Raw genomic sequence first — 27509 nt, forward strand, 5'->3', positions numbered from 1 at the left:
TATATATATATATATATATATATATTGATATATATATATATATTGATATATATATATATATATATATATATATATATATATATATATATATATATATATATATATATATATATATATATATATATATATATATATATATATATATATATATATATATATATATATATATATATATATATATATATTGATATATATATTGATATATATATATATATATATATATATATATATATATATATATATATATATATATATATATATATATATATATATATATATATATATATATATATATATATATATATATATATATATATATATATATTGATATATATTGATATATATTGATATATATATATATATATATATATATATATATATATATATTGATATTGATATTGATATTGATATTGATATATATATATATCAATCAGACGGACCTCCTGACTGTTATTTACAAGGAATTTACAAGAAATTAAGGTGCAGGAGGCCATTCGGCCCATCATGCCTGCACCACACCAAACCAGATTTAATCAATCCATCAATACCCCTTTCCCTTTGTGTGCAGCCTTTCGGCTGCTACACTGGTACTCATTTCGCTGACCTCAGAAGGATGGCAGGCTGAGTCACCCCCTGGTGTTAAATCAGTGGCCAATGGGGCTTGAACTCAGGACCTGAGGATCCCAAGCCACCACCCTAACGTTTAAGCCAATACCAGGCTAAAACATCACCACAGATTATGTCTCACACGGTAAAACTGCATAATCTGCAAAGAGCAACCATCCGTCTGCCACCCACACAATTGTTCCCGCTAATGCAAACCATTCAACCAGAAGGCACGTGAAGTGATCGTTGAGTAAATCAAAACATTTGGAGTGCGACGAGCACTCCCCCAATTCCCATTGGACATAGTCCTACACCAAAGCATCACCTCCTACCCTGAGGTCTCCAGAAAGGCACTCGGTAGAGCGCACACCTCCATCCAGATCCGAATTCAGATCTTTACCAAAATCTAATTAATTCATCCTTGTCATACATCCAACCTGACAACCAAATTTTATCTGAATCCATCCATAACTTTTGGAGATATTGTGCTATATTTCATTTTTGGCCCTATCTCTCAATGGTGAAGAATCGCTTTTAATAATAAAAAAAATTGTCGTATCTGGATCCGGATCCGGATCTTCACAAAGGTCTTATCAATATCAACCCACCCACCAAATCCGTCCACAACTTTTTGAGTTATCCTGCACACAAGCAGACATGGGTGAAAACATAACCTCCGTCCATTTTTGGTGGGCAGAGGTAACAATGATTTGGAGAACATGGTGAAGTAGAGTCACAATTAGCTGGTAACTTTCAATGCCAAGAAGACTAAATTGCTATCCCTGTCTCTTTCTAGAATATCTCTAGAGACAGGTCTTTTCCTCCTATGCACGTGGGTCCTATGATCTTGCCAGAAGTATCAGACCTGTGCGTACTCTGTCTTGATATCTCCCCTAATCTCAGCTGGGAGAAGTATGTGTGTATGTATATCAGACGCACATCCTGACTGTTATGGTGAGCAGATCCACGGATTATGTCTCACACAGTAAAACCGCATAATCCGCACATGACAACCAACCGTCTGCCACCCAGGCAATTGTTCCTGTGAATCATTCAACCAGAAGGCACGTGATGTGATTGGCGGGAAAATCGAAACGAAAATCGAAAAACAAATCGATATGTGTGGAGTGTGACGAGCACTCCGCGATCCCCATTGAACGCAGTCCACACCAAAGTGTCGCCTCCAACACAGAGGCCTCAGCCCGGACTGTCAAACAGACAGATTATATGGTCATCATCAGTTAAACATCAAACATAACCACCGATCCGGATTTCGGGCTTATTTGCCCTCATCAGGATGGCATACCGATAAATATTGAACAGTCAGGATGCATCTGATGTATAAATGACGAATGTGGTCATCATTGGTGAGATATTTATTGGTATGCCATCCTGATGATGGCAAATAAGCCTGAAATCCAGATCGGTGGTTCCGTTTGGTAGAACGACAGAAAATAATTCAAATACTTGGGTCAGGGTTTCAAAAGTTTTAGCATCTTATTTTTTTTTTTTTACTAAATAAATACAAGTATGGAAGCAAATGATAGTATATATGATTTGGATACCATTATCATCTCAAACTCTCCTAAAAATGAAGACTACTTCAAGGTAAATGCCATAACGGGAACAGACTAGAATACAAATGGAGCAAAAAGTTTTGAAATAAATATTCAATAAACTTATTTCAATCTAGCCGATAGGTTCTTGTTGTGTAAATTTACAATCACTAAGGCTGGGAGTAACACAAACGCTACACTCGTAAATGATTTCTTCTGGAAATTGTTTGATGATGTTCGTTTGTATTTTGGAACACAAGACGTTGAAGCGGTTGTTTATATCTCTGCTACATCTGAAATGATGAAATTTACACTCTATTCATTTCGTGATAGAATGGGAAAGGGGGCGGTCAAAGATTTTATTCCTGATATGGCAACGGGAACAAACACAGACCCTGGTTATAGTCAAAGAAAGGCAATGTATAATGGGAATACAAAAGCAGTTAATAGTTTTACCGTGGCAGTTCCTCTTCAAGGTATATTTGGATCTTGTGATTGTGGTAAAGTTCTGTATGGACTTAAAATTAGATTTCAACTACAAAGGAATGATAATGATAATAGATTGCTTTTCGGTGCTGCTAATGCTTTTGGTGATCAAAATTAATTTGTTATTAATTAAATGAGTTGGTATATTAGTGAATTTACTCCTAATCTTAAAACAGCAGAGATGTTGAATAAAATACTTCACTCAAAGAAACCACTAAATGTATCATACCTTGAAAGAAAATGTCAACACGTTGAACTGAACCAAACCACTTACACATGGAATTTTGGTGTTCTGGAAGGAAAGTCATGATATGCCTATGGCTCATTTTTAAGAAAACAGATGGAGATACTGCTACTAGTAAGAATAATGCATTGAGTGATAATGCTAAGGTGAAACAACTTCGCATTTCTCTGGGTGGAACATTTTATCCATGAGATAGATTGGAAATTGATTGGGAAAAAAATTATTATGTTGAAGCATACAAGTCTTAAGGGGCTTTCACACCTTGACGATTTAGCCAGCGTATGCCGATTTATGAAAAATTTGTCTAAAACGCTGGCAGACGTCGAATACGTTATGGGTACGGTATGTGTATGTTAAGGCCCGGTCACACCTTGACGTTTTAGCCAGCGATGGCAACGTATTAAAATGTATGTAAAACGCTGGCTTACGTTGAACTTTTGATGTTTTTTTTTAAAGATTCGGACGTATTCATAGCGACTTGGTCTTATGTATAACGCATTGGTAACGGACACAGAACGTTTCGTTGTGTTATAGATAACTTATACCAACGAATGCTGAACCTGTTGTCGGCCTACACAACCGATGCCCAACGAGTCTAACTTAGGCATAGCGCGTTGCACGCATCGCCGACGATGTCGTGACGTAGCCTATTAAAAGGCTGATGCACAACGATTCGAATCATAACTGCCGTAGAAATGGAAGTGTCAACATCGCGGTCACACCTTGGCGATCTTGCCAGCGTATGCCGACGTAAGAAAAATGTGTCTAAAACGTTGGGGCACGTCAAATACGGTATGAGTAAGTTTGGTATACGTGAGTACAATGCTAAAGTACGCTATCATACGTCGTAGTAAGTAGAGTACGTCAAGAAATTTTAAACATGTTCAAAATTTTACGACGTACTTGGCGTATGACACACGCTCCGCATGCGATGGGGATAGGTTGTACACACGATATGTGGATGCTTACACACGTCCACAAAGGCTACTTATAAGCTACTCATAAGTCGAAACACGTCGCGGTAATGTCTTTTTTACGCGAAACTTATTTCTAACTTATGTTTGACGTGCTTTGAACCAATTCTTTATGTAGTCCCAACACACATCGACGTATGTAGACGTATTCCAATGACGTCTTCCGGTCGACAAAAAAAATAAATTAAAGTGTTTCTAGCTTACAACTGCCATATAAAGACGTGTTCCCAGCGGTTTTGGGAATTGGTATGTAAAAATGCTGCTCATAAAAGGGGAACCCAACAGTGTTTTCGAGTCCTTTTTGAGTCGATGTCCATGTCAGCAGTAACAGTATCAGTATTAGTATTAGTATTAGTAGTAGTTTGTTCATGTTGGCAGTAGTAGGTGAGTGTGAGGGGGAGGGTGTGGGTTATGATGGATCGTCCTTGCGTTTAACGATTTAACGATTTAAATGATAAACTCAACGATTTAAATGGCTGCATCTCCACTATTGAAAGTAGACGCTTGCGCTCAACAATTGGATTTTTTTACACTCAACGACTTTTAAACGGTACCACTCAGCTATTTTCATTGTTTACAATGAACGATTTAAATTGCTGTCACTCGCCTTTGTTTTTTGACGCTGGGGTTTGGAAATTTGAAGCGTTTCTTCTGAACGTGTTAAAACGCTCAAACTCGACTATTTTAAATAGACGCTGCCGATGGACAATTGGAATCATAGCCAAGCTGGACATCGAAGTGTGAACATCCTCGTCATGCCAAAGAAAAGTTTGAAGAATGCTGCAAATAAGTGTCCTGGCCGTGGCCGTGGACGCTGACGCAAGGACGATCCATTATACCGACGTCTTTCAGCCTATGAGTAACTTAAAAGTAACGTCTGTCGATGTGTGGCAACGATCGCGTAACGTGCCAACAACACGTTAATCATAGGTTAGAAATAAGTTTCGGGTACGCTAAACATTACCTCGGCGTGTCTCAACTTATGATTAACTTACAAGTAGCATGTGTTGACGTCTGTCAACGATCGCAGACCGTGCATACAACCTGGGGCCAGCGTAGCGGAAAGTGTGAGTCATACGCCGGTATACGTCGTGAAATTTCAAGCATGAAAAAATTTGAGGACAACCAAAAAGTACAACGTTTAAAGCCAATGTACAACGACGTATGGCAGTGTTTTTCAGCGTGCTCTCAATGTTATCAAAACTTACCCATAACGTATTCAACGTGTGCCAGCGTTTTAGAAAAAAAATTCAAAAATCGGCATACGTTGGCTAAAACGTCAAGGTGTGACCGGGCCTTTAGGTGCACGCTGAAAAACACTACCATAGGTCGTATTACGCTGGTTTAAAACGTTGTACTTTTTAGTTGTCCAAAAAATTTTGCATGCTTGAAATTTTACGACGTGCTCGGCGTTTGGCTCACACGTTCCGCTACGCTGGCCATAAGTTGTAGGCACGTTATGCGATCTTTGACACACGTTAATTGTATGTTACTCATAAGTCGAAACACGTAGAGGCAACATTCACGTACCCGAAACTTATTTCTAACCTATGAGTAACGTTTTGTAAGCACGCTACACGAACGTTGTTCACACTTCGCAACACGTTACTTGAAAGTTCCTCATACGTCGAAACACATCAAAGTAATGTTTAGGGTACCCGTGACTTATTTATAACCTAAGAATAACGTGCTTGGGAATTATTACGCTATGCATACGCTAGACTATCGTTGGGCATAGGTTGTGGACGACTAAAACACGATAAACAATCGTTGGTATAACTTATCTATAAGTTATCGAAGCGTTCTGTGTTCGTTACTCGTACATTATGCATTTGTCAAAGTCGTTTTTAATACTTTACGAAGTAAAACAAAGAAATATTTCATCGTGGGAATGAGGAAAAAAAAATTTGCCGAAAAGAACATCGAACAATGGTGCAAACTAGTCTCCTATTCGTGGACGATAAGAGGATCCATCATCACCCACACCCTCCCCATCACGCTCAAATACTACTACTGACATAGACATAAGACTACTACCAATGCTACTACTATTACTACTGTCACACACACCAACTACTGCTAATAGTATTACTACTGTCACACACACCAACTACTGCTAATAGTATTACTACGACTGATACTACTGGCATTGACATCTACTCAACATGGAGTCTGGAACAATGATGGGTTCCTCTTGTGAAGCCCATTTGTATATACCAATTCCCCTTAACGCTGCCAATACGCCATTACACGGTAGATGTAAGTTAGAAACACATTCAGTAAGTGCTGTGGTCGTCCGGAAGACGTCAATCTAATTCGTCTACATACGATAATGTGCGTTTTAGATACGTTACACATAGGTTCATAGCATGTTACTCAAAGGTTAGAAGCACATTATACTTAGGTTCAAAGCATGCTATACATCGGTTAAACGCACGTTAATCATAGGTTCATAGCACGCTAGTCATTGCTTCAAGGCAAGTTACAAATAGGTTCAATGCACGTTACTCATAGGTTTCAAGCACGTTAAACATAGGTTCAGAGCACGTTACTCATAGGTTAAAAGGACGTTACCCATTGGTTGAAAATTAGGTTGCGGATATGTTAAATATTACCTTGACGTATTTCGACTTATGAGTAACCTACAAGTAACGTGTGTCCGTCGTGTGTAAACGTTCGCGGAGCGTGCCAGGAACATATGACAATGCATGCGGAACGTGTGAGCCATACGCCGAGTACGTCGTAAAATTTTCAACATGCTTGAAATTTCATGACGCATTACACGTACCACGTAATATGACAGCATACTTCATTGTTTTCCAGCCTACTCTTAACGTATACACAACTTACCTGTACCGTATTTGACGTGCACCTAGTGTTTTAGACACATTTTTCATAGGCCGGCATACGCTGGCAAAATCGTCAAGGTGTGACTGCGATGTTGACACTTCAAATTCTCAGGCGGTTATGATTTAAATCGGCGTCCGGCAGGTTCTTAACAGGCTATGCCACGAGTTCGCCGCGATACGTTTAGCGCGCTATGCGTAAGTTAAACTATCGTTGGGCATAGGTTGTGAATGCCGACAACAGGCTAAGCATCCATTGGTAAAAGTTATCAATAACACAACGAAACGTTCTGTGCCCGTTACTAATATGTTATGCATACGACCAACTCGTTATGAATATGCCCAAAACTTAAAAAAAAACATCAATCAGCGTACGCCAACGTTTTACATACATTTTTATACGTTGCCATTGCTGGCTAAAACGTCAAGGTGTGACAGGGCCCTTACCAAAAGGTGTGTTAAAGCAATGGAAGTAATGAACCAAGTTTAGATATGGTTGCACTTACAAGCCAACATACAATCTATGCGATTGACCTGAGCACTCAAATGGAAATTATAAAGTCTAATCAAGTGGATACTTCCCTTTACATTGAAAGAGGAGAGTGAAGAAGTTGATACATATTGTTTGCTTTTGGAAGAAACAGAATTACAGATTAATACAGATAATGGTGTTATGATTAGTCTCACATAATTTTTTGAAAAATAAATGAATAGTAAAGTGCCAACTGGGGAATATGTTAGACAAATCAATCTTAATAAACTAGCATCTTGTATTCAAAATCAAAAGTCTTGTATGATTAGCATTAATACAATTCAGAGAAAAGAAGCAGTAAGAATTGATGTTTTGCTCATAAGAGAACAGGTGAAAATCTTGAACGATAGGTGAAACAGTTGAACAGGTGAAAATCTCACTTAAAATTAAAATGTCAAAACCAATGATGAAGAAATATTCAATAAGAGAGACAAGTAGAGGATTTATGCCATTTCTAACTCCTTTATTTGCTGGTTTATGTGTGGCTTGAGCATTGACGTCGGTATTTCAGCAGCGGTGAAAACCGCCAACGAAAGGAAGGCTCAAAAATAGTTGGAAAGGCATCACAAAGAGTTGGAGAAACAAATTTGTGGAAGTGGTGTAATTGTAGATTTTGCTGAAAAACTTGAAAGCCTTCCTGATAAAGCAAGATTGTTAGTTCGAGACATGCTCTCTTGTATTGCACAAGCAGGTGTAAAATTAACCAAAAGGGGTAATGGATTATATCTTTCTCATAAATAAATAAGCATTGATAAGTGGTTTAAAAATTTGGTAAGGATACAACATCAAATGTAGAACTTGTCAAACATTGTAGGAAATTAAAAATTGATAATGTGGTTATTTGTATGAGAGATGAGTGAAAAAACTTGTCTAAATATACAAAGAATATTTTTATGAATTTAGAAGATCATCGTGAAAATGGTTCTCATTGGGTTTGTATTTATAATAATCAGGTTAAATATTATTTTAATAGTTATGATCTTCCACCACCTGGTGAAGTCATGAAATTCATACAGAATGGTGTTTATCAAACATTTCAAATCAAATAATTAAATTCCAAGTGTTGTTGTCAATTATGTCTATATGTGTTATTTCAACTCAACAAAAATAAAAAAATTATGATGTTATTTTAAAACTAATACAAATGATTTATGTTGGAAAAGATGGTTCTACCTTTGGTGTATCCCAAGAACTGGATATTGATTTATAAAATTATTACACAAAAGCACAGGCTGAACGACAAAAATATAGCATAACAAAAAAATCTTAATATGAAAAATGCTTATAAATTAATAAATTATCCCAGCCCGACTGAGAAAAATGACTTGGTGAGATTGAGTGATTTATCACAATATATACATATCCCGAAATAAAATGGCTGTGTATTCCAAAGATACAGAAGTGTTGATTTTATCTCTGGGTCAAACAGAATTTACAGTTCCAATTGAAATAAAATTTTATAAAGAAGGGCGTATCGTTTGCTTGAGAATAGAACATTGGGGATATGATATTCATGATTTAGGGTAAAATTGGTCATTTAAAATAAACCTAGGAGACCTGGAAGAAATAAATCAGTCTGGAAAGGAAGAATAGTATCCACTTGATGCTGAGAATGAGATTTGTGGAAGCACAATTAGCAAACAACAAATAAATTAATTGAATAATCCTAAAATCCACAATGGTTTAGCCATCGTTTATATCATGAAAACACAAAGAATAGGATTTTATTTTGTAAGTAAGGGAATACAAAATGATTCAACAATGGGAAGATGGGGAGGTATTACCTGTCATCATATTAATCTGCCATATATTTCTGATACATAAATGACAGCAAGAATGCTTCAAGAAAATTATCATTTCTGTGTCCAAGCATACCTTCAAGAAAAGGGTATTCAGTATTTTAATAAATATGTTCTACAACATAAGAATGGGGTATTTTCAATAAAAGATTGGCTTTATACTGATGTTGCTCAACCAACAGGTTTGGATTTAACTAAAATATTAAATAATGAAAAGGTTTTAAACTTGAGAAAAAACAAGGCTCTTTTAGAAATTCAGAAGAAATTTTATTGGTTTCCTGTTGTAAAAAAAAATAAGATTTTTGGAAACAGGAATATCAAGAAATCCAGATGAATATATGTATGATATTCTATGGGGTTAAAATAGTTCAAGGGTAGTAAGGGATGAGGAAGGAGTTGAAGAAAATGAGGCAGAAGAGGAGGAGGCAAGCAAGAAGAGAGAGGAGGAGGCAAGGGAGAAGAGAGAGGAGGAGGCAAGGGAGAAGAGAGAGGAGGAGGCAAGGGAGAAGAGAGAGGAGGAGGCAAGGGAGAAGAGAGAGGAGGAGGCAAGGGAGAAGAGAGAGGAGGAGGCAAGGGAGAAGAGAGAGGAGGAGGCAAGGGAGAAGAGAGAGGAGGAGGCAAGGGAGAAAAGAGAGAGGGAGGACCCAGAAGGAGGAAAGAGAGAGAATGAATAAATATAAAAATGTGAAAACCAGTGAGATTAAAAATAGATTAGAGGTATTACACAAAATAAATCGATCTCAACACACTGAGGAGGAAAACAAAGAATTGACAAGTCTCGCAAAAGTATATGCATCAAGAGTATTAACAGCGATTTCAGGGAGAAGATTTTAACGAGAAAGTGGAGATAAAGACGAGAAAGAAGGAAAAGTTTATATTATTGACGATGTTGGTATCATTAACTTTGGTTAAAGTTTAACATTTTTTTTCTTCAATAAATGGAGGAGACAGTGAAGACATTTCTTAGGATTCTTTATATTTTAAAAATTAAGATTCAAATGTATATGTTGGAAACTAAAAAGGTTTTTGCACTCTGTGGGATTTTTTTCTCATAAATAAATGAGTGATTGTCTCAAATGTAAAAGGAAAACCAACACTAAAAATATATTGTATGTTGAAATTAAAAATAATAGGATTATACAAAAAGGCATATATTCAGTGTGTGGTTCTAAAAAGAGTAAATTCATCACCAAACAAAAACGTGGGCGAGATATACAAAAGTTTTTTATCAGGAAGCAAATTTACAACTGGAATCCGAGGGGAATTACATCTACCAGGGTATTCTTTCTGTGGTCCAGGAACAAACTTGGATAAAAGATTAGATGAGGCGAACAATCCTAAACCTTGGTCTAAACCTTAAAACAGAGTTGATGAAGTGTGTTGGAAGCACGATATTGATTAAGGAAATAGCACAACATTGGAAGAAAAACACGAAGCAGATCGACAAATGTATGATTAATTTGTCTTGGATACAAAATACAACCTGGAGAGGAAAAGTTGATAGGTTCATCGTGAAGAAGATATACAGTGCTAAATTGAAACTTGGGCTTGGAAATTCAAAAAACTTATTGGCTCTCATGATGTCTCAGCCTTACACATTTTGTGGCTCTCGGCCTTGTTTAGGGTTAATATCAATAAATGATTTTTAAAAATGACATGGTGTGGTATTGACAAAGAATGGTTTTTAAGTAATATGGTATTTATGTAGTACACTATTTATGTATTATGGTATTTATGTAGTGTGGTATTTACATTGTATGGTATTTATCTAATGCTCTATGTACATAGTATTGCATTTCCGTAGTTCGGTATTTAGGCCTAAGTCACATTTTCTCTACGGCGAGGATACGGTGGCCATACGCCCTCTGAATTGACAGAAATGTGCAGCGGCCACAGAGTTTCTGCGGTGGACTCAGGGTGGCCCTATGCCGTTTGGCTATCTTTTACAGGCCGTAGGGGTCGCCGTGGAATTATAACGCGGAGTTATAACTTTTTTCATTTCTACGTTCGCCGTAGCAATTCGACAAGCCGAAAAAAAAAACTGGTTAAAAAAAATGAACCCACTCGTTACCGTCCGTCTGGCTGCACGTTCGCCTTCGGGCCCCCCTGCGGTCGCCTTGCGTCTGCCTTGAAAATTCTATGGCCGCCGCAGGGCCCCCTTAAGGTCACCGTGCGACATCAAGTCAAAGACCGTACGGCAACCCCACGTTTTCGGTCTCCACAATTTCTAAATACGCCGTGCGGCTCCCCGAAAAATAAAAACATATGTGACTGCTACATTGTGTGACCGTAGAAATACTGTAGCTACCGTATAATTGCTAGTGGCCGTAGATTTTGGAGATCCCATGGCCGCCGTGGCAAATGTGACTTAGGCCTTACATGGTACTATATTTACGTAGTACAGTATTTTCTTTGGGCTGTATTTATGTTGTGCAGTATTTACGTAGTACAGTATTTTCTTAGGGCTGTATTTATGTTGTGCAGTATTTACGTAGTACGGTATTTACGTTGTATGATATTTACATAGTGTGGTAATTACATCGTGTGGTATTTACATAGGATGGTATTGTTACGGCTGTGGAAATTCACAAACCACCATTCAGGACCCTCAGGTGAGATATCTTCATAGGTACATGTGTAGTTAGCCCAAACCCGTTGTATAGAGGGAATTCATGTGATCCATTCAGCCTGCGATCCTTTGAGTTAGGCGTTTTTCTTTTTCTATCTTTTATTTCAAACACACAACATTTCAACAACCACGCCATCCCCATCACAGCGCCAACCACACTGCAACCACGCCACCGCCACCATCTACGCTACCACATCTTCGCCACTATGTCCGCTTCCGAACGGCAAACAAAGGCGCAAAGGAGGGAACTGCGAGGATGCGCAGGTTTTCCCGCCTGTTTCTCCCGGTTGAGTTCTCCGCGCTCAGTGTGGGGGAGGTGCGATCCGAGCCGGGGGTCAAAGGTGAGAAAAGGTGGGGGCCTCTTTTTGGGGGAATAATTCTCTGGCCGATGAGCCAAAAACTGACTCCCCCGGCCCCCGGACGGAGCGGGGTGGAGGGAAAGCGTGAGGGAACGCCCTTTCCAGGAACCCTCTCGAAGGAAGGTGCAGCCGGGAACGGGGCGGGGCGAAGGGCGGAGCCCCGCGCGATAAAAGACGGACACGGGCGGGCGCGCTAGAGCTTCCTTTTTTCGCCTCTTCCTCTTGAGCGCTTCCACTTCCACCTCTTCTTGGTCGTCTTGGCTGGTGGTCTGGTTGGTCTTCGGGAAGAGGTCCTGCGCCCACGCCTTGGCGAGCGGCCCTGTCACAGAGGCACGGACGGGGGACGCGGCAGCACCCGTTGCGAGGTTTACCTGTGCGTCTGGACGGGGAGTTCCGGAGAGGGTTCGCCGGCCGCGAGAGAGGTCAGGGCCAGGCGCGACCACGCTGACGGTCGCGGGAGAGGGACTCACCAGACACAAAAGGGAAGTCGTGACTTCTTTCTTTCTTTTCTTTGGGGTTTTGGTGTGAATGTCCGTGGGTGGCGCCAGTCTGGCTAAAGTAGAACTGTTTAAGTGTTGCCGTGTGTACGCGTATTCGGTCGTAGCTCTGCATTGTTACTTTTGTTTTGGTTGTTATATGTGCATTTGCTTTTTTGTTTATGGCTGTATATACGTGCTTTCCGTGTGTCACGTAATAAAATGCTTGCTTGTTGAACTGTGCCCGTTTCACTTTGTCTTTTCTCCATTGACTCTCCATCCTGCTTCACGTAAAGGGTTGGTAGCGGGTGCAAGATCCCGGTAATTAATCTGAACCGTCCAGGTCGAGGATAACACCGCTCGGTTATCCCTATAGTACGGAACGGGCCGCCCAAGCGGCTCGTGTCCGGAGTCGACCTGCGGCGAGGTACGATCGCTTGGTCGACCATTCGTCGACCAGGTAGATCGAATTTGGCGAGCAACCCTATCCTGCGTGGGTGGGCAATTGGCACGATCGACCATTGACAAAACAATCTGACATGAAATGTCAGTGTATTTGCAATTTTTATTCACACGATAGTTCTTTTTCTGAGCAGACTGCCATTATGTATATGGTAAACATGTACCACGTGTCACGGTCCCCATCATCAAGGAATGTTGAATTTCCATTTATACCAATACACACTCAAAAAATTACTCATTTGAGGTGACACATCTGTGGACCCGTTGGAGACGGGTACCCTGCGATGTCTGTTAATTACGTACTATTTAAATGTTACTGGACCGTGAGTACATGTATTTATTAATTATATATCATCGGAGCTTGATTACACCTATTACGTTTATTAATATAATTACACACTATTGGGGCATACCTTTTAGACATGTAGACCTTTAGAACCCTTATACCTTTGAGAACCCTTTATATGCTTTTCAATCTTTTATACCCTTTGGACCTTTTAAGATCCTTTATACCATTTAAACCTTTACACCCTTTAGAACCCTTCAACACTTAAAGACCCCTAATATCCTTTAGATCCTGAAGACACTTTTAAGACCCTTTATAACCCTAAGGCCCTTAAGACCTTCTATAACCTGAATACCCTTTATAACCTCAAAGACCCCGATTACCCCTAAGACCCTTTGACCCCTAAGATCCATTAAGACTCCTAAGACCCTTTAAAGCCTATTGACCCTATTAGAACCGTTAGACCCCTGAGGCCCCATCAACTACAAAGCTCCAGTATTTTTCGTGGTTCATTCGTCCATCTGCAAACTGTATCAATTGACTGTGGGTTGCATCATTCAGAGGGAAATTCAGAGGGAAGCGCTGATGATGTGGTGTCCTTCGTAGATTAGCGCACAGACTCAGCTGAGAACGGCCATGGTATGTGCTTTACTCAAGGCCTCATGCTCTGGGGAGCTTTACCACTTTCAGCTGCTCTTTTCTAAGTGTTTATGTCTGTTTATTTCTCTCTCCTTGCTTCACTTTTCTTCTGACATTTGCTATGTTCCCCATGGTATGGCTTAAATTGTCTTTTTGAGGTGTGTGTGTGTGTGTGTGTGTGTGTGTGTGTGTGTGTGTGTGTGTGTGTGTGTGTGTGTGTGTGTGTGTGTGTGTGTGTGTGTGTGTGTGTGTGTGTGTGTGTGTGTTATGCAATGATTGAAGAGCATGTTATGCGCCATCACTGCCCCCACAAAGGAATGTCCGCAGTATCAATAATACACACACACACACACACACACACACACACACACACACACACACACACACACACACACACACACACACTAATGATACACACAGGAGAAGTGAATGGTACATTACATTCGGTTAATGAGAAGATGGTGTTAGCTGCATTGAACATAAGGAAATTGATAGATGAGTTTAATGGGATATGGATAACGTACAGGCATAATGGGCCAAATTACCTCTTCCTCATGTCTATGTTTCTTTGTACATCCTTGTGAAGCAAACAAAAATGTTTCCCAACTCGCTGACATTGCGCAAATACAACATTGATGGTAACCAAAAACATGATTGCCTTGCATGATGACCGGTAAATTACGCACACAATTTGCTTCGGATTGCTTTGTGTGGTTTTGTTGTTGTTTTTATGTGACTCCTTTACAGCAAGGTAGTTTTACACACTACAGTCGTCAAAGCAGGTTTTTATTCATTTTACAAAAGCAGTTATTTTTGTGCAGGCGTCAAGGCTGATAGAAGAGTTTAACTACCTGGAAGCCATTGTCGAGATTTCAGACCTCAGCTGCTAAACACCTATAACTGCAATTGTCTTTTTGGAAGGCTCCATCTGGAGTATTGTCCTGAAATTCCTCATTTTACCCCCGTGTGCAGTCCATGTTATCCATGGCTCCTGGGCTGGCAGCTGGACCTCTCGTCATCAACCCATATTTTCCACAATTAAGTAACACCATTCATCCCGACATGGTCCCGGGACCCGCCACCGTCATGGTGTCCAACGCCGGGCAGATCGCTCACGTGCCCAAAATGCCACGCGCAGACCGCCTTGAGGTACGAGCTGCAGGGTGTAGACCATTGCATATTGTTCACCTTGTAGTACTGGACCATGTACTGGTTACACACGTTGAATGAGCTTGCATAATGCACATTTTCACGAAAAATTAGTCGTTTTGCACATGTATTTTTGTACTTTGACTATACATTAGTTTTATTTATCAACTGGGGCAGGATCAAAATCACCGGTGTAGTGTTACCATATTCGTATTGGGGGTTATGCCTTTAGGTGTGCAGAGAATTCCTACGCGGTAGTTGCTGCCGCGGAGAAGCCGAATGCCGCTTCGCACACCCTGCCGAGAGCGTGATGGTCGACCCAGCGGATAGCACAGTCACCGTTTGCATGGACTACATGAAGGGCCGATGTTCACGTGACAAATGCAAGTATTTCCATCCGCCAGCACACCTGCAGGCCAAACTGAAGGCGGCACAGCATCAGGCGAGCCAGCAGCAAGCCGCCGTATCCGCCATGGTGAGGCCTTTACCTGCAGGAGGTTTTGTCTCACCCCAAATTATCTCAACTTGGACACTGCATTGCTTTATCTCACTGTCGATTTTTACCGTCATGTTTTACGTCATAACTTCTTCTTTTGTCAACAACGAATGATTACTACAGAACTTGTCAAATTGTTCCTGACATCCGCACCATCACTCATCCTCGGTTCATTAAATCTTCCACGGTCATATAATAAGCTACGGTTTTTCATAGCAAGGTTTATTGCCACATTTAGAGTTAATTGCAGTGGATGGAGGAAGATGGTGGAATGGGGAGAATAGATGAGGGGCCGAGGAGTGGATGGGCAGAGGTCGAGATGGGTGCAGATGGAGACAAAATTACGTATTGTTGCTTCTATAATACAAGTGCATAAACATCATAATTTTATAAATACATGTTGTGATAAAAATGTGGATTCACAAGATAGTGTGTAATGCACATTAGTGAAAGTCCCATACTTGTTGATCCCTTTCTAAATGTGATCCTTTGTGATGTCAGCAGGTGCTGGGAGGCATGCCAGTACCACAGCAAGCATTCCTGCATCCTGGTATGTGCTGGAATAATGTTTTGCATAAGCTGTCCCGCAATGTCCTGATTGGCTTTTGTATTCATCCACAATTTTGTTTCATTAATATATACTGTACGCATAGGGTAGGATTGAAAGAGTTTTATGAGATAGGAAAGCGAAGCTTATATCTGTTCTGTGTCTGCAAACATTGCATATTCATATGCATACACATCTGTATATAGATTTAGTGTGTACAGGGTGTTTCAAAAAAAGTGGACTATTTGGATGTTTTATTGCAGAAAAATTACAAGAGGTAGCAAATTCAGTGATACGTTCATGGAAAGCATACGTACACCCCCGTTCCATTTTCAAATCACTCGTATTGCTTGTAATTGACATCTTCAATGTGTGCTCCACCTCTGTTCAAGCAGGCTTTGATCCTGACTCCGAATTTCTCCACAACTCGTCTGCAAGTGGCTGGAGTGGTAGCCTGACTGTCGTCCTCCACCTCCTGCTTCAGGAAAGCCAGGGTTTGAGGTTTGTTGGCGGAAAACTTGACCTTTAGCAGCGCCCCAAAAGAAAAAAGCCGATGGATTCAAATCCGAGTTGTGGGGCGTCCACCAAGCACCCGTGCCCAGGCTGATGACATGATTTCCAAACAGCTGGTGGAGCAAGTCGATGGTTTCATCCGCAGTGTGCGATGGGGTACCGTCCTGCATGAACCATGCAAGTCTGAGTTGGTTTGGAGACTGTAGTTGAGCGAGATCAGCGTGAAATCGGCGTAATACCTCACGGTACCGCTCGCCGTTGACCGTCACGGTCTTACCATTGGCGTCCTCGAACCAATACAGTTCCAGCATACCTCATCTGGCATTCAATGCACAGAAGCAAGTGGACTTGGGGACCTTGAGAGACATCTCAGACACCTCCTCAGGAGGGTCAGCACCCCAGAAGATGTTGTTGTGATTGTTTATAGGCCCATTCAAATCGCTGAACTTCCTTCATCACTGAACCAAAAGGAGTTGATCCAATTTGGGTACCTTTCCATTCGGTCACTGAAGCAATCACACATGTGATTGCCATGTCATTCAGAGTTAGTTTATGCCTTCCAGATATGATGTAGGGGTAGAGCTTGTGTTCAGAAGTGAGAATGTGCCACACAGATGAGGCTGAGATCGCCAATTCTCGGGAACGCCGACGGTGGGATTTCTTCGGACTTTCTAGAGTACAATCTCTCACAAGATCAATGTTCCCTTGGTCCTTGGGAAGATTTGGTGAGCAGCCATTGTTGCCTACATTTTGATTTTTCACCTTCCATCTGCTTGGAAGTGCTCAACAAACTTCTGAATGCTCCCATTAGGGAAGGTCCATTACTGGTGTGAACATTGTAATACTGACGGTATCATCAGCGCACCTGCACGTAGGATTTGGTTTCAAACCACAAAGTCACAATTTTCACTTTTTGTTCCACTGTGAATACCATAGTTGATGTAGGGTCTGACTGACCCTACCACCTGACCTGATGTAGGACCACCACCATAACCTGCAAGCAAGAATGGTACAGCATTAGAAATGACAGAATATGAGGCTGTTCAAATAGTCCACCTTTTTGAAACACCCTGTATATCTCCATGCACGATTATAATTTGCGATACTGCCCTTAACCATTGACTGTCCTTCATCTTATGTTATGACGATCTTAAATCCAGGCTCATCTCAAGAGTGTTGTGGTGCTTCTTTTCAGAATAAATCAATCCTCCAATTGCATTCCTCTAACCCGCTTGCCACCCCTCTCCCATCCCCCCTCTCCCCCAAATCCATGTCCTAAAGGCTCAATCTTCTGCATGGCACCAAGTTCTACCAACCTTGGTATGTTTTCAGCTTCAAGTTCTCTCATTTCATTCTTTGTTATACTTTTTCATTGTTTGACCAAATTTGTTATATTATGAAGAGATACTTTCCTCTACCCTCACCCCTCATTTCCCCTCATTATTGTTCTTTTGTGAGGCCTGAAGTTGTCATTAGAGAAAAATGAAGCAACCTTTAAGCTACAAGGTATTCAGTTTTGGTTTTCACATTGAGATCAAGTTTTCCAGCAGGTTTTTAAAGGATGATCACGTGGAGGATCCAGATGTGAAGCGACGAATGTGTCACCCCCATGAATACACCAAATCATTATCACACAAAAGAGAAAGCACTGAGAAGTGAGGAAGGAAGCAGCAGAAAGATGTCTGGCCAGACAAAGAATATCCGAATTGTTTTTTTCCCCATGGATTAATGATGAGGCCGGAAGATGCCGCCTAAACATGCCCCCTTTGGATGGAATGTTAAGCTGGCTGTCCAATGTTCTCACATTTGCTTGTGGATGTTGAAGTATAAGCCACAGTACCTTGCTGAAATGGAGGCCATCCTAGGCAAATTGTGAATTCCTCTCATCTATAATAGCACTAGATCTTTGGCATGGCAATGATGGGAACCAGCAAACCAAATTTGTAATGGAATTCTCATGATATATAAAAATAGATAAATAGAGCGAGGGGGGAGGGGGTCGATACAGTGTGGTGCCAAAGTATGAGTCCACTGAAATCAATGGCAAGCTTTCTCTAATCACAATTTCAATAATAATTTGTCATAAGATTGAAGATATGCACCCATATTCTTTAATTTATTGTAGTTATTAGTAGGCTGACACTTTGTGAAGACAAAGTGTCAGCCTAATAAATAAAGTGGTGATTACATTTGAGAGAAAGATAAAATGTATGTGAGCAGTCTGACTATGCTCTGTTGTGCATTACAACATTGTTGGGAAAAGATTGACTCAATCATAATCCATAAACTAATTAAATCAATGCCAAATGGGGTAGAAGCAGTTCTCAAGGCAAAAGGGGATCACAGTGATTATTGATTATACATGAAGACAGATTTGATTTTTCAAATAATAACTAGAATGGTACTCGGTGGATCATGTACCTACATCAGGCTGAACAGTTTACATTTTTAGCTCACCTGTTCGAAGAACAGAGAGCTATAGCGATACCCCCAGCGTGAGCGTGAAAATGTTAAAGTTTTTGGTGCAAGTTATTTTTTCCTTTCTAATGTTTTTATCTACCACACTATTTTTTATACGCCCGATATATATATATATATATATATATATATATATATATATATATATATATATATATATATATATATATATATATATATATATATATATATATCCATCCATCCATCGGGACCATACTCTGTGCAGAGCGTTGGTGCTGCCGAAGCAGTCTCCTTGGCTATTGGACACAATCCTGGACGGGTCGCCATTCCGACACAGGATACCAGTATGCTGGCACTCATTTTGCCGACCTCGGAAGGATGACAGGCAGAGTCAACCCCACCTGGTATTAATTCAATAGCCAAGGGGGATTTGAACTCAGGATCATGGGACCCCAAGCCTTCCACCCTGACCATAAAGCCAACACCAGGCAAATATATATATATATATATATATATATATATATATATATATATATATATATATATATATATATATATATATATATATATATATATATATATATATATATATATTGGGGCGTATTATGTGATACCGGTCGTCCGTCAACTTTCGCGTTTGTTTTCGTGAAACTTTCACGTAGTTTTCAACTTTCACGTTTCATATTTGGTACATAGATACAGACTGTGGAGAAGGTGTGTCGCGACATACGTTCGTCATCTAAAGTGGTTGCCATGGCAACCAGGATGCTGTTTTCCACGTAGTAGCACAATTCTGTATATACCTTCTTGTCCGGGCGTATATTGTGATCACTTGCGCTCTTGTTACTGATTACAATATACAAATACATATATTGCTTTAAAATTATTTGGATCAGACTTCACTGCAATGCTTTATAAAAATATTAATTATTAGAGGAGTCTTTTAAAAACGATAAATGTATAAACAGGCGAGCATTGGGTGGCTTTGACACCAACTCTGGTTATCCCACTGATAGGCCAGATCTGGATCCAGATCTGAACCAAAATCTAATCGGCTTGTTTTTGTCACCGAACCAACTCATCCACATAGTTTTGAAATTTTGTTTTTGTAATAACCTTTCCACAACTTTTTGAAATATCATGCGATGTGTCATTTTTGAAGAATCGCTTTTATAAATTGAAAAAGTCCCGAATCCGGATTCACCAACATCTAATCAGTTCAATCTTCAGCAATTTGGATCCGGATTCACCAATTCAATCTTCATAAACATCTAATCAGTTCGTCCTTGTCACACACCTAACCTATTCACCAAATTTGGTCCGAATCCGTCTACGACTTTTTGAGATATTCTCTTCACAAACAGACAGAAAGATGGGTTCCCGTTTTGACTCCTGTGACATTACATCCCCATCCCTGGGGCTGAACCGGGAGTCAAATCCAAAAAAGTCATTGCATATTTGATGCGTCCTCCAATGTTGATTGCACATTAAAGGTTTCATTCAAAAATGTGCCCGTAACTCGGTCTGTGGGCAGAACAACCCTTCCCCAACCTTTCACCCAGTTCTTTTGGCATGATTAATCATGATGGTGCTCTCCTGCCTGAACTTGGTGCTTCTTCGCCTGCCAGATCACTTAAAATGACATAAAAGACAGATTACAAAGGGAAAAACGTTAAAAAGGGTTTTAGGGGAATGCTTTTTTGTCTGTCGTGTCGATGCTCATGGGGGAGCTAGAACCAAAATGGATCAGGGCATAACAGAACGAAAAGAACAGGATAAAGAGAGGGGGACACTCCAATGGAAGTGTTAAGGGACAAAATAGTGGGAGACTTGGAGAAATAAGGGATGTGAGGAAGAATGAGGGCAAGGGGAGGACATAGGGAGTGAACAAGATGAATGCAGTCATAAACTACCAATCACAAAAGAGGAAGGAAAAACTGTAAACCTGAAAAGAAGTGAGCATTGGGGGTAGAAAAGATCATAGTTGTGGATGGAGGATCACATGAGATAGTGGTGAAAAGTTTTCTTTTAGCCCTGCAGGGAAGAATGAGATTGAAGAGACTGAGGAAGTTGGTTCAACAGGCAAGAAAAAAAGAGGAATGAATGAGTGGAGGTGAGCAGTGATCTGGATTTTGGGAGTTTCACCAGAAAGAGGGTTACTGGCAGACCGCGCGCTCCCTGCAGACCTGGGAGCAGGGAGGTTATGGGGGGGGGGGACATGGGAGATTCAAATGATCCTGAAGGCCTTGGTTTCCACAGTGTTAAAGTGTGAGGCATGGGTACCAGCCCAGAGGGAAGAGCAGTACTCCATCAAGTTGCTGATGAAGGTCTGGTAGTTAGATAAGAGTTCAGATGTGCCAAGGAAGGACCTTGCATGACGCAGAATACCCAGTCAGTCACCACTTTGGAAGCCAACATCGATATGTGGTTTGCCCAAGAACATCAACATGTGGTTTGCCCAAGAACATCGATATGTGGTTTGCCCAAGAAGATCATAGCTGATAGTAAGGCCCAAAAGTTTCAATGACTGAACTTCCTCAAGTATTGTTGAGAAAGTAGATGGGGGGGCGGTTGCCAGACGGTCCTTTCAGAGAAAGATAGTGAGAGTGTGAGATTTGTCAGGATTGAAAGAGATATTCCAAGTGTTTGACCAATTTCTGATTTTCTCAAGGTCAAAAGAGAGGGAATAAGCTGCAGCCTGCCTGCAAAGGATGAGCGATGTCATGGCAGAGGGTGGAGTCATCAACAAATAGATAAAGAGGATTTTCCAGAGTCAGAGAGATCGATGATGCTGCCTCATAATGTAGCCGAAAATAAAATTGTTTGTCTTATTAAAACCAAATTCACTTGGGTTCGTTTTTTCAATTGCTTGGTTGGTTATAGTTCGTTGGTTGTTTGGATAGCTCATCGGTTAGTTGGTTGGTTGGTTGGTTGGTTGGTTGGTTGTCTCGTTGTTTTACTGTTTTGAAGATATTTTGAACATTCAATATCATCTCTATGTTGTGTTTGATTTTGCTTTGATGGATCTCAGGGTGAATCACTAGGTGGGAGAAAGGCTTCATAAAATACGGTTCTTCTTCATGTGTAAAACAGATAACTGTGGACTTCACGCTGCTCTTTGTTTGAACCCACCATCTGCAGTACCCATGATGCATACTGGAGCTACCACGACACTATCTCCAACGACAACAACCAACAACAGCATGCAGTTTGCTGCCACCGCCAGCCAGGTGTGGTCACCGATGTGAAGATGGTTATTCGTTGTGGATCATTTTCATTATTTCATTTTCTTGGCCACAAAGTCCTAATTATAATTGCCATCTTCGTCATTCCCACAATAATTATTGCATTGCTTGTTTGCATAATAATTTCTTTAATTCATTTTATTTTATTTTTTCTGATACAAACCACATGTCCTAACCGTTTAAACTTCACAAACTCGAATATTTCATACACTGTTCATATGACATGACATTGGTCAGTATTTTTATGGATGATAATAATGATCGAAAATGATCATTTATCTACTTTAATGAAAGCATTTTAAGCAAGCTTGGCACACACTAGTTTTGTTGTTACAAATCACAGCCATGATTCAGGCTCTGCCATCGACCATTGGTCCAGAGTGAATGGGTGGTTGTCGTAGTCCCGACTTGGAATCGGAGTTTGAAGAGCGCTTTGTAGAGCAACTTAAGGGGTGAGCGTGAATTGTTCAGGGTGCCGACGATAACTCACCCACTCATCACAAAAACACCATGAGATCTTTAACATCCACCAGCTGATGATATCAGAGGGACACCCAGCTTAACGTCCATCCGATGTGCGATGGACTTATGCAACACCACCCTGGCTGCTATGTACCAAAATGGCAGTTTATAGCGTATTCACATTAGGTATATGAGGATTGTTCACAAAGTTATACGAATAACAGACCAAGAAAAGCAACAGTTTTTGTATCTACATCTATCTGTCTTCTATCTATAAATAAATGCAAGTTGCCCGATTGTCTCTGAGTGGGGTAAACGTCGTAACTACAGCACATATAATGCTGGATGATACCTCACTGAAGAGCTCTTTTGGTTGTAGACCGTGCTTGCGGAGGCTTACAAATATTGATATTCATGTAATTTAGAGTTGTATTAATTTTTGTTGCGCATGTGGTAGAAACGCCCAGTCAATGATTTGTACACATACCGGAAGTCATATATATATATATATATATATATATATATATATATATATATATATATATATATATATATATATATATATATATATATATATATATATATACTAGCGGAGTGTGCTTACACATTGTGTAAGCATACGAACCGTGTTTCCCCATTGTCTCGGGCCGCTCACCTGCATTTGATTCTTCATTTATTTATTTTCTTTTTTTTTTCATTTATTTATTTTCATTTACAGATGCTAACCGACGGTTCTGCAATTTTTCCTGGTGTATCGGCTTCGATGTCCGTCGGCACACAAAATTACCATGCTTCCCCATTGTCTCGGGTCACTCACCTGCGGTTTTTTTTTTTTTCATTATTTATTCCATTATTTATTTTTAATTTATTTAACATATTTTCATTTCCGGATGTTTTCCGAGGATTCTGTGATTTTATTTTTCCAGTGTACTGGCTTTGATGTCCATCAGTATGCAAAATTTCAGCTTTCTATGTCACCGATCTTTAATATCAGTCAGTCAATCAGTCAGTGAGTCAGTGAATAGAAATATATACATATATATATATATATATATATATATATATATATATATATATATATATGTATATATGTATATGTATATATATATATATATATATATATATATATATATATATATATATATATATATATATATATATATATATATATATATGGATACAAAAAAAACACGACATAATAGTGACCGAAGCTTTTCGTATTGCACTCTTCAGGGTAAAAAAATCGCAGCAAATGAAGAAGGAAGTGAAGGCGTATGCTTTATACGCAGGTCTCAATAAGGTAGATGCTGATTGGTTCAGCCGAAATGACGTCACGGTTAATCCGAACGCCTAAAGTTCGGCTCATCATCTTCACCTCGAGCTCCCATTGGCTGGAGCAGAGTTCGTCGATGATTGACGTTTGCAACCGCATCCTGGAGAGAGGGGGGATTGGTTTCCCCTAAGGTCCATTCACCATTTGTTGCCGTACTTCCCTTGATCTTTACATGCTGAAAGAGACACAGAGATCGTACAAATTCCTTTTGACGACATAATATTGGATCGGTGGTAAGGATGAAGATTGCTTCCAACATACGAAAATGAAACGGGCTCCGACCTCGGCTCAATATCCTGAACATATCTGCATTGAACTGGTCTGCACAGATATGGTTCGCAACCAAGCGCTGTGCAATGGCAGATGAAGCAGGTACAGTGGCCGGTGGTTGCTGGATATTTCTCCATGCTCACACCGGTTGTGTTCTTACCCTCACAATCTTTCTCTGAATCGCCAACGGGGCGTGTTGTTTGATCCGATCAGCCAATCTTAGTGTTGTGCGGCCCACGTACCGAGCTTCACATCGGCACTTAAACTCATAAATAACATTGCTGGTTTGTGAGGTTGGTAGCACATCCTTGTTGACTGTCGTCAGCAAACGGCGAGAGGTAAAGATTACTCGGGGTTACACAGCCAGAAACGTGTTGGACACAATATGTTTGATTTGTACTTCAAACCTTCGTGACGATTGCCCTTTCCAGGGCATCCAGATATAGACTGGACATTTGTCTGGACCAATACTCTGATCTTTTGTCGTGTTTAGAAACTTGTGTTTGTATCTCTTAACTATATGCTCAGGATAACCATTCTCACCGAGTATATTCATGATTTTGTCAATTCCAGCAGGAAGATTACAATGTGAACAAATCCTCTGTGCTCTGTTAACCAGGATATTGATCAAGGCAATTTTGTACCTCGTGGAGCTGGAGGAGTCCCACTGAGTATCCTGCCCTGTGAAAGTCGGCTTCCGGTAGACGGGTGTTGTGAAACCAAGGTTGGATCTATCAACCAACACGTCCAAAAACGGTAACGTGTTTGACGATTCCAGCTCCGTGGTAAACTTCAGCGCTGGATGGAGAGTGTTGAGCCTTGCCTGGAAATTGTCACATACCGTGTGAGACTCAAACAAAGTAAAAATGTCATCAACATACCGATAGTATACGATGGGGGAATCGACCCCTTGCCGGCCAGTCAGCTTTTGCATTTCCTGATAGCCGACAAAGATATTTGCAAGAGCTGGGCCTCATGGAGAACCCATGGCCACACCGTCCGTTTGAACATACATCATGTTGTTAAAACTGAATTCCAGCTCCCTTGTTGCTCTGTTCATTAATTCCATGAAGAAGTGTTCTGAGATCATCGGTTGTTCCAGATCGGTGTGATACGGCAAATGTGCACATATCTCAATAGTCTCCGTCAATGGGACATTCGTGAACAAGCTTTTAATATCAAAGGATGCCATGATGTTGTCCTCACTTGTCGGTGTTTTAGCTCTAATTGATTCTGCAAATGTGAAGGAATCCTTAACCACGAAATGAGAAAGTGAATCCAATACTGGTTGCAGTACCTCTCCCAACCACTTGGCAAGTTCATGTTGTGCCGATCGCACCATGGACAGTATCAGTCTGAGAGGGATATTCTCCTTGTGAATCTTCAGCAGGTCGTACATTCTTGGACGTTGGGCTCCACCAGGTTTAACTCTGTCATACACCTCCTTTGATAGTTGTCCACGGTTGAGAAGCTGCAACAGTCGTTTGACGATCTGACCTTCCATCTGAGGCGTGCGGTCATGTTCCTTGACACTGCCCAGATATTTAAATTTGGTTTCGGCTTTCAGGATGTCCATCATCTTGTCGATGTAATCAATCTTATTCATGATTACCACTCCGGTGCCTTTATACCAGTTTGCAGATGTGAATGGCAGCATTCCTCCTCAATCCTTGTATTGCCAAGAGAACATCCCGTTGCATGTGAAAATCCATGACGTCATTCGGGATTCCACAGTACGCATGCGCAAGGTCCGATAGTGGAGCCCTCAGCGCCTGGTCTGCTTTGTTTGACACAGCCTGATGTGTTGATAGTTGAGCGTACAGGAGTTTAAAGTCGGCAAAAATATCTTCCCTCTTGATATTCCGGTTGGGAATGCCGAAATTAAAACCGTGCGCCAACGCGAACCTTTCCTGTCAGACAGCTTCTCGTCCGATTTATTGAGTTTGGTCACTATTATGTCGTGTTTGTTTGTATCCATATTAAAGTTCTGTCGTACCAAACATCTGTATATATATATATATATATATATATATATATATATATATATATATATATATATATATATATATATATATATATATATATATATATATATGAATAAAACCACAAACTATTCAGTCGATTCTGTCAATGTCTAATTACGGTTCCTTCGATTTACTTTGCCGAGAAACCTTATCAGTTTTACCAGTTCATGACGATTATGTTGTCAAAGGAAAATAATCGCAAAAAAACAATGAATTTGAATTCCTTTACAAATGAACTCCCTTACAAACAGAACAACTGAAATCACATTTCACATTACGTGGAAGTTCCACAGGTCCCCTGCCATGATGCTGTCAAAGGACATTCCTGGCAAACTCTCAAAATATTCCACTCTCTATTGGAAATGAATTCCCTTCCAACAGCCCATTCGAACCAGGTTGACTGCTAGTTTTCAATATATAAGTACCTCTGATGAATAAGCAAATATTTTTTTATCATAATTATATTTACTTGAGTTATGAAAAAAACAATATTCTCGGCAGTTCTTGTACTATTACAAAGTATCTCTTTCAAATAACTTTTTAAACGGCTCTATTATCGTGGGCTCCGCAAACGTGAACACAAACCTGCACAAAAAGTTAACATTTGCTGCTGGGAAAAAAAATGTAACCTTTATTTATATAATCACCTTTCAGTAGGATGTCATGATGTCATATTAATGGAGAATTGTATTCTACTATTTTCTCGTCCTTTGTTAGCCTACGCTCACGAAGCGAAAAGCGGGATTAAGCAATCGGTCATATATGCATTTTGTTATTCCTTTTTCTCTGGAACCGCTTATCGGACTGACACAAAATTTTCACCATAGATTGAAACTTGGCTCTGGTCTCATGGGGAACTAGAAGGGCACTTAGTGGGGCACATACCTCTGCCACGTAATGCCTGATCCACGAGAAGATATCGGGCCCATTACATTTTTGAAATATCATGCTATACAGTACTATATAGTTTTTGGCCCTGTCTCTCAATGGTGAAGAATCACTTAAAAAATTATCGGATCCAGATCCGGATTCGTTTCTTCACCAAAATTGAATCAATTCTTCCTTATCACACACCAAATATGTCCACCAAGTTTTGTCCAAATCCGTCCACAACTTTTTGAGATATCGTGCATTTTA

General features: G+C 40.2%; 1 protein-coding gene across 19 annotated transcripts in view; it reads left to right on the forward strand.

Moving 5' to 3' along the window:
* Positions 1–27509, forward strand: part of LOC147012901 (muscleblind-like protein 1) — a 236258-nt gene that overhangs the window by 126255 nt on the left and 82494 nt on the right. For 7 of the 19 annotated variants that reach the window (XM_085854232.1, XM_085854220.1, XM_085854237.1 and 4 more), the window contains 6 exons: positions 14867–15043; positions 15276–15518; positions 16041–16089; positions 17881–17919; positions 22132–22268; positions 24968–25123. In XM_085854232.1, coding sequence (XP_085710358.1) covers positions 14867–15043; positions 15276–15518; positions 16041–16089; positions 17881–17919; positions 22132–22268; positions 24968–25108 — 786 coding nt within the window. In that variant the 3' untranslated portion in view covers positions 25109–25123. Of the gene's footprint in view, positions 1–11631; positions 11656–14866; positions 15044–15275; positions 15519–16040; positions 16090–17880; positions 17920–22131; positions 22269–24967; positions 25124–27509 lie in introns of those variants that run through there. The other 12 variants (XM_085854225.1, XM_085854229.1, XM_085854226.1 and 9 more) reach the window with 8 other exon arrangements.

The sequence above is a fragment of the Eptatretus burgeri genome, chromosome 14 (assembly GCF_056783735.1).
Source record: "Eptatretus burgeri isolate ZD-2024b chromosome 14, Ebu_testis_v1, whole genome shotgun sequence".
NCBI lineage: Eukaryota > Metazoa > Chordata > Myxini > Myxiniformes > Myxinidae > Eptatretus > Eptatretus burgeri.